Source organism: Poeciliopsis prolifica, unplaced genomic scaffold (assembly GCF_027474105.1).
Source record: "Poeciliopsis prolifica strain line A6 unplaced genomic scaffold, Auburn_PproV2 SCAFFOLD001, whole genome shotgun sequence".
Classification (NCBI taxonomy): domain Eukaryota; kingdom Metazoa; phylum Chordata; class Actinopteri; order Cyprinodontiformes; family Poeciliidae; genus Poeciliopsis; species Poeciliopsis prolifica.
In genome coordinates, this window is record NW_026562376.1 from 20571019 (window position 1) to 20587589 (window position 16571).

Consider the following 16571-nt stretch of genomic DNA (forward strand, 5'->3'; position numbering starts at 1 on the left):
TTTCAGAGCTTGACATTTTTCAGAAAATGCAAAAGTCATTGCGAGGTTTGGATTAAAAAGACCATGTGAGAAAATTATTCTGTTCTGTTGCCGTTTAAACATGGTCAGGATTGCGCAAGAAAGTAATCTTTCCCAGCGAAAGATTACGTTAGTTGCAATTAAAAACTACGAGGTTAGCAATACCACTGCATAAAATTTGTACACAGCTTTGTTAAAAATAATTACCCAACTTTGAGACGTTCTTATCAGTCCAGTTGGGGATTAACTATGGACCAATCAAGCCCTGGGATGATTTTGGACAGCAGAGTTGACATTGACATGTCATGTTGATAAATGCATTCAAATGACATTATCTAATGTTAAAACTCTCAGATGGAAGGTGGAAAATAATAACCCATAATTTGATTTCTAAAACGTAATACTTGGATGGAGGTGCGTGATTATTGTCTTTTCAGTTAATTTTCCATACCTGAATAGGGCACCTAATCCTGGGGTAATCAGAATTGAGGTACGGTATGCCCTAAGTTGGTGGTGAGGAAATAAGCAGGTTTCATGACAATGATCTGTAATCTCTTGAAAAGGTAAAGCAGAAAATAAAAGCTGCATATTTACACCTGCACAAAACTGATGTAGTTTATTAATATGACACGTTTGTCTTTGGACTGTTGGACAAAACACAAAGCACACTCCACAAAAAGGACATGTCTGCCCTTCGAAACTATGTGCTTTAACTCAACATTTTAAGTCAGTCTATAACTAGCAACTCCCGACCCCGTTAGGGAGAAGGGTGATCGGAAAATAGATGGATGGATATAACTAGCAACTCTGAAAAAATAAAAGTAAATCTTTCAGTTGTCAAAGTCTTCACTGGAGATTTTGCCTTGTACTAGTTGAATAAAGCATTAAATGATTTACTCATTGTTTTCACTTCTATTATCCAGGGTCTAACTTTTGGAGATGGTTCTCTCCACCAAACCCCCCTTACATGCAAAAACGAAGCAAGTGCAGAAAATAGATGGATGATGAATGTGAATGTAAGATGACAAAAGAACACATTATATATTTTTATAGTTTTCTGGGTTTCATTTTAGATCATTATCTCTTTTTAATTAATTCAGAGCGGGATTTGGTTTTATAGGTTTTTCTCAGCCATGTCTTTTAAAAAAATATATATATTTTTAATTGTCATAAAAAGGACGGTAAATGTATAATATATATAACTTTTTTTTTTTACTTCTATTAAACTTTTATCAAATTAATATTTATTTTCCCCTAAATGTCTAGAAAGGTGCAACACTGTGTTTTAGATAATCAGATTATCTAAAACACATCTGTGATTTTCTGCATCTAAAATACTTCTCTTTTTTTCCCCCTGTGTTTACCGAGCAGGCGGAACACCGGACGCATCGGCCTCCCATTGGCTGTGAGCCTTTAGAAACACGGAAGTGACGTCAGAGCAACCACACAGGGACAGTTTCGGTATTTACAGAAGAGCCTGTCCCACATGCGGCGGACTGGGAGTTCACGGCGCCCTCCGAACCGCTCGTCCCGCAGAGAACACCGCAATGGCGCCCCTGTCTCGGTCCCTTCCGTCTCTGGTGAAACACACGGAGTGTCTGTGGAGAGCGGGTCTCTTCCGTAGCCTCATACCCAACCACCCGCTCAGGTCTGGCTGGTGGAAGAGGAATTTCAAGGCAGTCTCCTGCGGAGGAGCCGGCGTCCAGCCGCTGTTCCAGCAGCGCGGAGCCAAAAACTGCGCAGCATCTGCGAGCAGCAGCTCTTCAGAGGGTCAGGACCCGACAGAGAGGCTGTGGTCCGTCTACAGTGAGACTAAAAGACAGACAGAGGGTATGCTGCTCTAACATCAGTATCTTAAATACAATAATACTCTAGCTTTGTGACGCTGATCTAACGAACCGCCTTACAGCTTTGCTTTGAGAGCCTCTGTGAAGAGAAGTTATGTCTACTGTTATGAAGGCAAAATATCACAAATCTTAAGTGTTTTTTGATAGTTTCTTTGTCCTTTCTGTATTTTTTTTAGGGTTTGTGGACAGTTTTTAATTGAAATCAAATTTAACTTACATCATTTGTCGACCAATGTTTCAAAAATAAAACGTATCAGCAAATAAAATTCAATGTAGTCATGGGCGTTGGACCATTTTTTGGCATCACCTTGCACGAAGGGCTGTCATTCATTTCTTATAAATAAATGTTATTTATAATGACACAGACTTGCCCCGAACTATTACTGAGCACTGCCGGTCAGCAGGCATAAAAAGAAACTTGAATCCCAAAAAGAGGCATTTGTCTGTTTGGCAGCATTTCTGTATTTCAAACTAGAGAACAGATCATCCATTTTTTTATATTGTTGATGTCTGCTAAAGTGCCTTGTTGGATGAAATTAAAGCATTTTTTAAAATTGTCATAAAAATTCTGACAATATAATTTCTTTTTCCTCTTAGTAATATCCACCAGCGCCGTTGATCCCGACACCATTTTTGCAAACAATGAGATGAGCCTACGAGACATCGAGATCTACGGCTTCGACTACGACTACACCCTGGCCTTCTACTCCAGCCACCTCCACACACTCATCTTTGACATAGCGCGGGACATTCTCATCAACAACCACCGGGTGAGGCGCCTGACGGGGTTGACTGCAGAAAACAAAAGTTTAAAGGAAATGTACAATAAGGGGTTCTAATTATTTGTGTGACCACAGGATTTGACTAAAATATTAAGAATCTGGAAACATTCTTCCCTGTTTCATTCTCTAGATGACAGATATTTGAATTTCAAAAGATAAATAAAGTCAGAAAATATAAATATTAAATTAACAGGAACCCTGTATTGTGGGTTTTCTAAATTTGTTTTAAAGTTTAACTCGGGCTTCTCAATATCAGAAAAGCATCTAATTGCAATTCTTTTTCTGAATACAGTGATGTCGGTATTGATTAAGAATAACCCACATTGTTTTTGTTTGTTTTTTAGCTCTTTTCTTTGTTGCCCATGCAGAATTTGAAACATAGTATGCAATCAAATATTGCATCCAAGAAGTTTTTTTTGTGTGTGATTGTGATACTGACACAGTGCGAATCAAATTTGAAGTATTGTGCAGCTCTTGTTTAGACCGGGATGTCACCTCATATGTTACCTGTATTAGAGTTGTGTTAACCACTGTTGTCACCTTGAACTTTGTATGATTATTAGTATCCAGAGGATTTGCGGAAGTATGAGTATATTCCAGATTTTGCAGTAAGAGGGCTTCACTACGATGTCCAGAAGGTGAGAGAAAGTTCTCTGTAAAATCGTAAGGATCGGCTAAAGATGGAGTTGCCGTGTTAAAATTATTGATCTGATTTGCGACAGGCACTCCTGATGAAGATCGATGCCTTTCATTACATCCAGCTGGGAACTGTGTACAGGTATTTTCCTCGAGTGTAGAGGGAAATCTTAACATTTATTTGCTTGATGGTTTTAGGATAGGAAGTTTTTCTCATGTCACAAAGAGTAAAGGGTTAAGATTTTCAACATACGCGTGTCTTTATAGGAAATAAAAATCTAAGATATTACCAATAAATCTTTTCAGAAAAGGTTGTTGAGTCAAGGCTGAAACGATTAATCAGAGTAATTGTGATGAATCGATGATTGAAATAATTGTCAACTAATTTAGCAATCAATCACCCCGGACTCAAAAAAAGGCCTTTTGCTGAAAACACAACATTCTCAGGGCCATTAATTAAGCTCAAACCAAACAAAAACATATACATTTTGGATCTAAGGTTAAATAACACCTGTCTAAGCTAAAACTCCTTAAATAGATTTAGCTTCATCCAGTTCAACATCCATTATCTTACATGTTTGTCCCTAGTGGGTCGCAAGGTGTTCTGGTTCATATCATAAAATTCCGAAGAAAAAAAAGCAAAACAAAAAAAAATTCCCAATAAGCATTTTTTGCTATCCACTTATTAATATGTTCATCAACAAATTAGCCCTACATTGTATTTATATCATATCAAGCAGATAGAGCTGAGATTTTCACATGTTGATGCTAGAAGTATTTTTTAGTTGCAGATGCATTCTTTGCTACAAATGATCAAGCGTACACTGAAAGAATGCCACGGTGTTGCATGTAACGCAATAAAGTTAATATTTAAAAAACAAGTTGAATTATTAGTTCATCTGCATAGTTTATTGGATTTGAGATGGTATATTGACGGGCCAATTTATTTATCTGATTAATCCTCAAAATAATTAATAAAATAACCGATTACTAAAATGACTCTTTTTTTTTTTTTTTCTGCAGAGGTCTTCATCCAGTGCCTGACCAGGAAGTCATTGCCATGTATGAAGGCTCCCATGTTCCTCTTGAGATTATGAGCGACTTTTATGGCAAGGTGAAGCTCATTTGCACACTTTCTAGCTCTTAGCTGAGCTGCTGTAGCCTCAAATGTACACAGTGATGATGAGCGCCTGTCCTGCAGAGTACACATGGCCACACCATGAAGCAGTTCATGGACATATTCTCGCTGCCGGAGATGACGCTCCTGTCTTGTGTCAACGACTTCTTCATGAGGCACAACATCGATTACGAGCCAGTCCATCTCTACAAAGACGTAAAGGTAAATGCGCCTCGTCTTGGTTGCATCATTCTTTCTATCCATGGTTGCATCTGCGGGTGCCGGCGTCTGTCTGTATTTAGAATGCCACCATGCAGTGCATTTCAAAACAATTGAACATTTCTGTGTTTTTTTTTACATTACAATTGTGTACATCAGTGAAGTGAGATGAAAATGATTATGAATGTGGTTTCATAATCATTTTATGGTTATGTGCAGGGGTTGTGCACATGTTTATTCAGCCTTCATGAGGAAATTCTTTGAAGGGCCATCTTTCTCCGTCAATTCCAGCCGCAAACGGTGAGGGTTGTGCCTCCCTCCAGCAGCTTCGCACATATTTCTTTATTTCGTCCTTGCAAAATAGCTAAATTCACTCAGATCAGATGGATGGTATCTGTAAAAACAGATATTCAAGTCTCGCCACCGACTCCGAGTTGGATCGTAACATTTTGATCTCTAAAGTGTCCATTGTGCTGTTTGCTTGGGGTTGTTGCAAAGCTTGAAGAGGAAAATCTTCATGCTTTCCGACAGGCTTTCTTCAGTTTTCTCTGAATTTATCTTTTCATCAAAAAAAGGGAAGAACCTCATAGAATAATGCTGCCACTACCATTTTCCTGCAGGGAAGAAGTTGTGTTCACTCAGTGTCAGTTTCCCACCACAGATGGCCTTTTCATGTTGGTCAGTATTGGCTTACTGTGACACTCTTACACATTTTTCTGACATTTATAAACATTATATTCTTTATCACACTACTCTGTGTTTGTCACAGATTCACAAAATAATTCTAAAACGCATTTAGGTTTGTGATTGTAATAAAAATATGTATAAAGCTTTAGGGGTATAAATAGCTATCCCAGACTAATAGTACTTGAGCGTTGCTGTACTTACACGTTGCAGCTCTCTGCGACACTCCAGCCGTCCTGTGCCGTCTTAATTTTAGCACGGCTAAAAATCACTGTCTAATTTTAGACGAGCAATTTCCCCACCAGCCACATGGCTCTGCTACTTCACAGGAGGAACGGTGAGAAATCAACGCCGTGTTTTCCTTCTGAGGCCTGCTGTCATGCTGCTGCTGTCTGTTCTCAGTGACGCTAAAGCATTTTTTTGACAGATAGCTGTCATTAAAAGCTCCACACACACACACACACACGTGTGCTGTGTTTGAAGAATCCCTCTCATCTTTTCAAGGACGCCCTCCTTAATCTCTTTCTTGCCTCCCGCTTTATGATTCAGTTTTGACCTTTTACGTTTTTTGAAACTTTTTGCTCTTTTAAATGTTTTATTGCGTCAGCTAGTCTTTGAATATGATGGAGGTTTTAGGTTTCCCCACAAGTGTATGCGTGTTTTTTGCAGAGTCGTCGGTTCAAAAGTTTTCTCGCTGTGACAACAGAGCTCCGAAACTCCGGCTTTCTTCCTGTTTCATTTGTATTCAAGAACGACTTCTTGCGCTTCAAGCAAACTGTTTATTTACAGAGTAAAGTTGCTGTCAGAGCTGAATGCTAATTGTGTGTCACTGACTTTCTGGCTGAGTGCTGTTTGCTTTTCTTCCTCGCAGGAAGCTATCAGAGATGTCCATGTCAAGGGCATTATGTATCGAGCTGTGGAGGCGGATATTGGTAACATTCCTTAACACATTTCCTTTTGTTTGAGAAATGATACTGCCTTATCTCAGAAGGTGCAAACATATCGTTTCAGCATTGAGAGGTCATGCTTTTTAAACAGAAAGCACAATAGATTGGTACTATTGACCCCTCTTTTTTCTGTTTTCTTTTTTTTTTTTTTAGGAAAATACATTTGCTATGGTGAGCAAAGCCATGCTGTGTTGAAGAAGCTGTCGGCGCACGGAAAGAAGATGTTTCTCATCACCAACAGCCCTTTTGATTTTGTGTGAGTAAGATTAAGCCATGTTTGTTCACGGCGAGTAATGTTTTGCTGTAGTAATGTTGAATTTATGGAGTTGTTTTGCAGTGTTCATAGAGTTCCAACAGCTACCCCGTTTTTGTGGATTTTTGTATTTTATTGGAATTTTTTGAGTGGCGCTTAATTGTGAAGTAGAATTAAAAGCGTGCATTGCATTCAAATCTGAAAAACTGAAACGTTCACAGTTCCAATCTTCAATCTGATACTCCTGAAATTTGTAAAGTCATTTCCCTTCAATAGTGACTTATTTAATCAATAGGTGTGCATAATTTAATCCCAGTATAAAGGAGTTTGTTAGCAAGCATTAATGAACAAACAACATCAAAAAGAAGGAAAAAACATCTGGAATGAAGAAGTTTATAGCTTAAGACCAAAATTGAGGGTTTTTTTTTTTTTTTTTTTTTTTTTTGCTTACGTGCAAAACATAAAAAGCTAACACTTCACATTAAGAAAAACATCATCTCCATGCTGAGTCATGGGGGATGACATCATCACATAGCTGCTTCTCTTCAGGAGGTTCAGGGAAGCTCAGAGTTGGCTGATGAATGATCTAAATACACATCAGACTAGGAAGAAAACTTGAACCGACAGCGCTCCAGTCTCAAAAGGTTCAGCGGGTTTGAATACTTTTGAGAGGCACCGTGTGCAGCGGGCCTCACACATCAGAGTGCCAATACTTACTATTCTGCACACTTTCGCATCGACCATGAAGTCCTTTGAAGTCAAAGCTGTGTGCACAAATTGAGCAGTTGGGAATTTGAGCTTCAAAAGATTATCTAAAGCCCAAAAGCAATGAAGCGATGTCCTTGTTTTAATATTAAGTCATCAAAGCAATAAGGAGGGAGATGAGTACACACACTGAAATTAGTCGATTCTTAAATATTTATTAATGGCGTGTTTCAAATTGCTATGTAAATGCAAGTTTTGATGAATGAAGTTTAGAGCACACGCTCAACACATTTTCCAGCGGGCGGTGGGGTTGGCGGTTTGTTCCAACATACATCTTCAGGCGTCTTTGGAAAACGAGCTCAATCTGTAATTTGCCTCAACAATGTAGGAATTAGCTTGGAAAGCAGGGCATGTAAGTAAGAGGAAAAACTGCTGCAAAGATGGCCAAATGGTACTGCAAAGTGGCCAATTAGGATAAAAAAGAAAAAACACACACCAGTAAAGTGCAGTATAACTACTGTCATTTCTGTAAATGTATGTAGTTTGTGTCTAACTGCTGCATGTTCTCCAGGTTTTGTACAAATAGATGAAACGCCCACACCGAGCCGCAGAGAAGCGGTTGCTGATGTGCCATAGGGTAGAAAAAGCTATCGATTAGGGAGGAAATATTGTCACCCCTCTATGGTCTGCTTTAAAGCTGGGCTGGCCCTAAATATTGATGTTTAAATTGATAAAATGTGCTCTTGTAAAAGCTGTGACACAGAAAATACTATGGCAAGCATAGAATTTTCTGCCTTAGAAAATACTATGCTCTTCATTCTCGCGCCACTGAATAAAATCTGTTTTGTCTTTCACACTCTACCACAGCCACACCGACTGTTTATAATGCACTTTAGAAACAACAGGCACTGACCAAATGCTGAACAAACAAAAATGATGAAAATAAAACCTTTGAAATTGAAACAAAAATGATACAAAAATTAAACTTTTGAACTTGAAACAAAAGAAATGATTAAAAGGAGACATAAAAGATTGATGGTCACTGCCACTTTTTGATAATACAAGTTTCGGAGAATCTTCCTACAGTTTGAAGGTCTTTGGCTTGTTCCTAAGTGCTGCATGTATGGTTCAAAGGTCACGTCGTTTTGATTGTTTCTTACCTGGATTTATTTTGGGATAGGAAACAGAGCGCACCTTCATGAGATTTTCTTCCGAACATGTTCATAGGGGGACAAGACACTTCGATAAACAACAATTTAAGGTCATTATTTCTACACTTTACTCATATTCTACCGTATGGAAATATTGTCAATGACCATCTAGTGATGGTTTAGGTATTAGACATCAAGTTATTTTAGTTTATAAAGAGATGATTGAAGTATTCCCAACGCTACAGACTCAAAGTTTCAGTCTTCAAGTCTGTTTCAACATTTTTTCTTGTCTTTAGCTATAGAAAACTCACATTGGATGTATAACAAAAAAACTGCATATCTGGTATTGTGAATACAGCCTGCAAGGTGAGTGGCAGCAGTGTTTGTGATGAGAAGCCAGCAGGAAGTGAAGGTCAGTTTTAGCCAGCAGCAAACTTCCTTTAAGAATAAATTTGTTCTCCCTTCTTTTGAGGTGAAGACCAAATAGGGCAAAGTTCAGTAGATATGGTCTCTTTTTGTTCTCAGGTGTAATAAATTAACAGAATCAACTCAACCCTCCTAGATTTATATGAGGAACCAAAAAAAAAAAATGGATTTTTTTGGTTCCTTTTTTTTTAGCTTAACTTGGTGTTGTTTTCTGGCAATATTGTTTAATTTGTCTTACGTCCTTATTTATTTTCTTTTACTGGCATATTTTTTCACTTTATGCCTCTTTATAGCAGATCCAGTTTGAAGTTGAGATCTCTACGTGCTTCAGGCATCTTATCTTTTGACTATCTCTGCATAATACCTTCATGTCTCAGTCTGTGGCTTTCAAAGCGATAAACTGTCTTCCCTGCTGTCTTTTAGCCTTTCTTCTTCACGGTACCTTAAAATCAAAGGTACTAGTAGTGAAGTAATAACAATGTTGCAAGAGATGGTAGTGAATAAAAAGTTGTGCCAGTACATCTAAGCAGCTATTTCCCGGCTGTTTTGTTTTCATAGGTCGACACACACTGTGGTCCGTGTGTCTGTGAAAAAATGTTAGTGATGCAACTTGACCAGCACTGTGACCATGTACTGCTTACTCCTCCTCACACCTGGAGGTATCTATAGACTCTCATCCCAAGTGATCCTTGTTCTCATCAGGGATCGTGGAATGAGCTACATTGTGGGAAAAGACTGGAGAGACTTGTTTGACGTCGTTATTGTCCAGGCCGATAAACCCAGTTTCTTCAACGACAGAAGAAAGTAAGTATTTTCTCTGAGCGGCTTCTCCTGTGTTCTCATGAATATATGATTGTTCTGCTTGCTGTTGTTTGGACTGTTTCTAACTGAGCTATTGACAATTTGCACTTTCTGCTTTTCTTCCGCAGACCCTTCAGGCGGGTGACAGACAAAGGTGTGTTACTGTGGGACAGGATTCACAGGCTGGAGAAAGGGGAGATCTACAAGCAGGTACTGCGTCTGAAAATTCATATTTTATACAGTCTAAAAAACTGCAATTAACTCCAATTTTAGAGCGTTTTACTAACTCAGTGTTTGGTCAAATGTGAACTGATGCATAATTTAGCACTTTGTCGATATTGTCAATAGATGAGTTCAACTGTATACTGGTTAAAATGAAGACTATGTTGAAAAGAATCATTCTTATCCTGGATTACTGTAAACTTATATAGTTTTGAGTTTAAGTTTGCATTAAAACCGACCAATTTGATGAAACCTCGTCTTTAATCTCTTGGGAATGACCAATAAAGTAATAAAAGTTAAATTTGGGATAATTTGTCAGCCATAGGCAGAGAATCCAGCATTCAGAGAGAAGTTTGATAGAATATTTATTGAATTATGAGCTGAATTGTCTTAATATAACATGAACACGCTGCACTGTCTATGTTGCCTCTATTAGCTCATGCTTACTATTCATTTGTTCTTTTCCACTTCCATTTTTGTATTTGTTACATGAGCTATTCATATTTATTATTAAGGGAATGAAATAAACAATGGACATGGAAATGCTAACAATTTGGCAACTAGAAGGCAAATGTTTTCTTCTGTGAAAACGATCGCTGACATTTCTGCGATTGTTCATCATCTTTCTATTCTGTATTTGATATAGTGCAAGAGGTTCAGTGAAATCTGATGAGGTCGTTCTTTACTTCTCAGATTTCTGATCCAGTGTCTCGTTAAAACCGTCCAACTTCACTCCCTAAAGGATTTGGCTCAGAGAAAAAATCCAGCAGTTTCTTGTGTGAATTTCCTGCTGTGGCCACATGCATTGATATAACAGTTTCATTGTTTTATTTGATATATATATTTTTTCTTTTTCTTTGCTCTACAGGGAAACCTCTACGAGTTTCTCAGACTCACTGGCTGGAGGGGATCCAAAGTGCTTTACTTTGGAGATCACATTTACAGTGACTTGGCAGTAAGCTTCATCCACACACATTTGATTTAATTTTAGCTAATTTTATCTACACAGACTGTTGCTGTTTGGGATTTGAGCAAAAAGAGGAGTCTTGTTTTACCACAGAGAAGTGTGTAATCCTCCAAGCTGAAAAGACAGATTCTGGCTGTTTAATCTTCCCTGTCGTCCACGGCCCATATTTACCATTCCATTCAATTTTCTGCCGTTCACAATAACACCCCTGCGGGACTCTGGGATTATCAGATAAGATTCAGAAACGTTGCCGACACAAATGCAGGAGCAATCAGCTCATTATCAGTGAAGACCAGAGAGGTTCATGAGGAGCAGCACAAGTTAACGTCGAATCTCAACCGAGCAGACCTGTTTAACCAAAAGCTGGAAATTAACTAATTACATCCCCATGTTTGTGGTGTGCTGCTGTGCACCACACCCAAAACACAGTATACGCTTTAACATCGTCACCTGTTCAGGTACTTGGCATGTGTTCAAGTCATCAGAGCGATGAAAATTCAGTCAGGCATTCGTCCTGCAGCCAGTAGGCTGCCAGTTTGAATGGGTGAATGACTTTACTGTTCAGCTACGTAGGCCTGTCACAATAAACAATAAATCAGTTAATCACACGATAGATTAAAAGAAACTCAGAAATTTTCATTGGCTTCATTTATTGTTTTTCTCTCTTTTCACCAAAAGCCGAATGATGAAAGTCTTCAGTCTGGCGTTTTGTCTCAAAAACAACAAAAAACAAGAAACTATTTTTCTTTTTTTGAAAGATAATTTTGTTTGCAGAGACTTCGTAATTTATGTTATTTGTTGTTTCTGTGGTTTTCTTTATTTATTTTGGATATTCCACATGTCTTCCAGTTCCAGTGTTTAAAACATTCATTAGAATTGAAATGTATTGATCTTTGAGAACGAGTTCTTGGATTTTTATGCGTTTATTATCATTATCTTACTCGAAACTGCTCTCAAAACAACAATATTATCATTCATTGCAATAAGTTCTGGGACAATTTATCGTCCAGCAAAATTTGTTATCACGACAGGCTTACAATTACAGGCCATTTACTATTTTCAAGACGTTCTATTTGGTTTGATGTTGGATGAAATTCCAGAAAGAATACCAAAAAGAGGAAAACTGCTGTTCCACACCGCGTTTTGGCGTCCCACGTGGCCCAGAAATTTTCTGATGGTGTTGGCAAAAAGAATGTTCCTGTGATAACATCACAGGAACAGATTGCAGTGTACAAGATAAAATAGTAAAGCAACCAAGCAAGAACACAAGTAAAGGTTCAGTTTATATGGGCGTTTTTCTCCTGCTGGTATTTTTGATGAATAATAGAGATAAAAAATAATCAGAATGTTGAAATCTTTTGCTGAACATAATTTCTGAGCCCTCTCAGAGTGCGCACACAGCGCATTTTCGAGCCTAAAAGAGATAGAGTGCCTAGGTGGTTACTGACTTTCTGCAGAAGAAGAAGATAAGACTTGTCTTGGTGTTACAAACATATTTGCAGCTCCTGGGAAAGAAAACAAAATGGACTCACCACTGTAGCAGGTTAGGGTGTTTAATTTCTGCTATGGATATGAAGCAAAGCCATTGTTTTGAGTGAGCTGAACATTGCGGCTTTGTAATGCTTTTCTAAAAAAAAAATTGACATGACTGTGTCACAGTTAATGGCACTTTTTTTTTCAGACAACAAGAAAAATTGTAATCATTTATCTTGTGGAAAAAAGTAATGAAAACACAACAGCATGACTTTCACTCCTAAGGCGACACGTTTTTCATCTCTCCAAAACCTTTTCCCTCGTGTTGTTGGCCGTCGTGTTTTCCTCAAAGGCACTTGAAGTGAAACATAGTCACGTCCCAACTTGGAATCGTGTTAAAACATCTTCTGTTTTCAGAATTTGGGGGTTAGATTATTACAGTATGCGTCGTTCACTTAAACGTGTGAAATAAAAAATGCCACATCCCGATTTGCATAGATAACTGCGTCCACTCTGACAAATTGTTAACTGCGTGTTTGGAAAAAAAAAAATTGTTTTGACTAGAACTCTTTAGAGGAAGACTGGGACCCTGCAGACTTAATAAAGTTTTTATTATTATTTTATTACTAAAAGTACAAAGCTTTACTAACGCTGGTCCTGATTCCTTCTGCTAACTGACGCACAAACTGAGACTCTAGCTCAATGTTTGAAATGGAGTAATGGACACTAAAATGCATTATCTCCTGTTTATTTTATCTGCGCAAATTGTTAAATGTCAGAGCGTCAGTATCACTCCACTTTATTCAATTCTTATTTCTAAAAGCGGCTCGTTTGTCACTGCCAGGCCAACTTCTGCCAATATATTATTTGGAATCGCAGGGTTTAAGTGCTTCGGAGATGTGTTTATAAATATGCATGATCAGCTGTGAAGAGTGATACTGAAAGAAACAATTTACATCACTGGCATGAAGCCTGCTCGGTGGCCAGCAGCCATGAGTCAATTATGTTGTCGAGCTTGTTTAGAGCAATAGAAGTTGACATTTGTGGTTTATACTGACCACAACTTACTGTCAGACCCCCTGGATGGAGAGAAGGAGATAATGGCTGTAAAGAGGCACAGTGGAGAAATGTCTTCAGGTTACGGCAGAGTTGATTCAATTACACAAAAATGCTCTCCAACTGCGTCTCAGGTATTTTTGAGTATCTCATCAGATCCCATACCAGCTGAAAATGTGTCTATTGACATTTCCTCTTAAAGTTTACCTAAGCATTATGTCGCCACTTTACTGTTTTGTAACAAATTTCTTGCAATTAATTGGCGCAGCTCACATGCTTTTGACTCAACTTTGATTTTCTTCAGGATTTGACTCTGAAACACGGCTGGAGGACAGGCGCCATCATCCCCGAGCTGCGGAAGGAGATAAAAATCATGAACACGCCGCAGTACGTCCACATGATGACCTGGTTGCAGGCGCTGACCGTACTGATTGAACAGATGCAGGTCAGACGACCATTGCAAACATTCGATTTCATCTTCTTATGCTGCCCCGTGTTTCCTTCTTTCATTTTAACGTGCACGGGGTTTTGTCTAAACAGGCGCACCGGGATCCAGCGACCCAAGCTGTCGTTGAGGAGTGGATCAAAGAAAGAGAAGCCATGAAGTAATCTAAGACGGATTTGATCTGAAAAGATTTGGCTTTAGCAAAAAAAAAAAACAAAAACCCTGCATTATTAACTTGGCTGCAGTAGGAAGTGCCCACGTCTTAATTGCGTTTGTTTTCGTGGCAGGCCGCAGACGAAGGACATCTTCAACGCTCAGTTCGGCAGCCTCTTCCGCACCTACCACAATCCCACCTACTTCTCGCGCCGACTCTCCCGCTTCGCCGACATCTACATGGCCTCCATCAGCTGCATGCTCAACTACGACCTCCAGCACACCTTTTTTCCTCGACGCACTCCTTTGCAGCACGAGGCGCCCTTTTGGCCGGAACAAAATTCTTCTGGATTTGGGGTCACTTCTTCTTCTCCTCCTCCTCCTCTAACGCCTCAGGACCGAAGCAGAGTCTGATCACACAGGAAAGTGTAAGAGTTAAAGATTGAACGGTCAATCTCTTAATTTAATGCTTTAAGAAGTGTATTTTAGAAGTAGTTTGTATTTTAAATGTGCATATGTCTTTTTTTTTCTTTTTCACCTCAACTGTGTTCAGGCTTGTAGATCATGAGTGATCTTCAATTCCATGTCTAAAGTATCAAGCAAAATAATGCGAAAGAAACAAAACAAGTACATTTTAACTGTCGCACCTACCACAGTTAAAAACCCTGGTAGGTTCTTCTGTCAAAGAATATTGTTCTGAGGACACATGCTTTCTTCATACTCAAACTCTATAAGTCAACCCACAGCTGATTTTCTCAGAGGAGCGTGTTGTTTGGCTGCAACAAGTCTCCAATCTAAAATGATCAAATGCTCTCTCCTTCATTTGGCTCACACACAACAGAAAGTGGAGTGGCTTTAGTTGTGTCCGTGCTTATGCTAGTGGTTGAGCCGCATCATAAATTGTGTTGTGTCCAGGTTCTTTCAGGGCAGTATTATGTAAAATCAACCTTTTAAAGCTTTATGTCATATTATAATGTTATTCCCTCATCAAATACAAAGCTAGAGGGTTGCTTTGATTCTTTCATGCATGTTTGGGAAATCTTTTAGCCTCCTGTGGCAGCCATTGTGGTACTCCCCCACACATCTCCTCCAGATTACTGCTCAACTGCTTAGCTCATCATAAAACTACCGTATTTTCTGCACTATAAGTCGCAGTTTTTTTCATAGTTTGGCAGGGGGTGCGACTTATACGCCGGAGCAATTTATGTGTGGAAATTAACACATCATTATATCATGTCACATGTTATTTTCACGCTAAACCGCAAGAGGACGTACAATATTCAGCCTATTGTTGCCTCTATTTTTATTGCCTTTCAAATTGACCTGTCTGTTCATGGTGTTGGATTTTATCAAATAAATTTCCCTCAAAAATGCGATTTATACTCCAGGGTGACTTATATATGTATTTTTCTTCTTTACTATGCATTTTATGGCTGGTGTGACTTATACTCCGCAGCGACTTATAGACCAGAAAATACGGTACTTCCCGAAGGCTTGATGGAGGAAGGTTTTTTTGATGTGCTGAAGGCAGACTATTGGAAAGAGCAGGAGCTTCTTAAAGAGACAGAGCCCCAATTCTCAAAATTGCAAAGTCAAATTTATTTTAAGTCATGTCTGATAAATACAGAATTCCTATAACAGCTGAAAGTAACATGGCTACTTGGTTGAGCTATGAAATCTCCCTACAAGCCTGGAGAATACATAATTGAGATTAAAAATTGTTTCCTAATCCTGGGGAGAAATTGTGGGACAGTTTTGGTGGGTGAGGAGAAAGTTTTCTTTTTCATCTACGTTTGCCCAGTTTTGCCCTCTCCATTGTTTTTCTGTGTTGCTCATGATCAGCCACACTTCCATCCGCCATCTGGCTACAGATGATATGTGGAAGCATGAGAGAATATGTGTTTTAAATCAACTTATGACGGAAAAGTGAATCATTAAGTTTCACGTGTTCAAGATTTTTCTTTTTCTTCTTTTTTTTGCTCTGACGTATATGCCCTTTAAAGTGTAACAGAAGTTCAAACTGTGGTTTCTTTAAACATGTTATTTATTTCAGTCCTTTCAGATTAATTGTCTTAAGAAGCACTGGCTCTATTTATTTTTAAGCCAAATGCCTGTGGGTTTATTTGTTTGTGTGTGTGTGTGTGTGTGTGTGTGTGTGTGTGTGTGTGTGTGTGTGTGTGTGTGTGTGGTGTGTGGTGTGTGTGGTGTGTGTGTGTGTGTAACTGAGAGTGGGTTAGATTTATTTAATAGAATAGATGGATTTTACCTATCTTGAGCAATAGGGGGCAGTCACACATAGGGCTTAACCTGCATTTGTGTTTCTGCCTTATTGTCTCTTGCCTTCCCTGGTGAAATGGGAGTTTTTACATTAACATTATATTACTCCATTGCCTTAATCTGTTGTTCATATTTCTGCAGGACGTGTCGTTTTTTTATTTGGCTGATATTATGCAGTATTTTGGTTCATTTGATTTTGTGCACGTTGACTGACGTATTAGGATCTGTTTTTTTATTATTGGTTTCGCCAATTTACACCAAATTCAGCCTGTATGTTTCATTTTAGACGATTGGTGGTCGATTATCGTTGTGGATGCTGCTGTTTCATAAAAGGATTTTTTTTTTTAATCTGAGGTTATGTGGATTTTACAAGAATAGGAAAATTTATTTCT

At 38.6% G+C, this 16571-nt stretch overlaps 1 protein-coding gene across 1 annotated transcript; it reads left to right on the forward strand.

The window, feature by feature from the left end:
• The first annotated feature begins 1480 nt into the window (after positions 1-1480).
• Positions 1481-16084, forward strand: nt5dc3 (5'-nucleotidase domain containing 3). The gene is made up of 14 exons (XM_055037744.1): positions 1481-1848; positions 2463-2635; positions 3211-3285; positions 3370-3425; positions 4307-4397; positions 4485-4622; positions 6175-6235; positions 6404-6506; positions 9488-9589; positions 9715-9796; positions 10677-10763; positions 13609-13749; positions 13845-13909; positions 14037-16084. The coding sequence occupies exons 1-14, from the start codon at positions 1566-1568 to the stop codon at positions 14314-14316; spliced, it is 1737 nt and encodes a 578-aa protein (XP_054893719.1). The 5' UTR covers positions 1481-1565; the 3' UTR covers positions 14317-16084.
• The last annotated feature ends 487 nt before the right edge of the window (positions 16085-16571 follow it).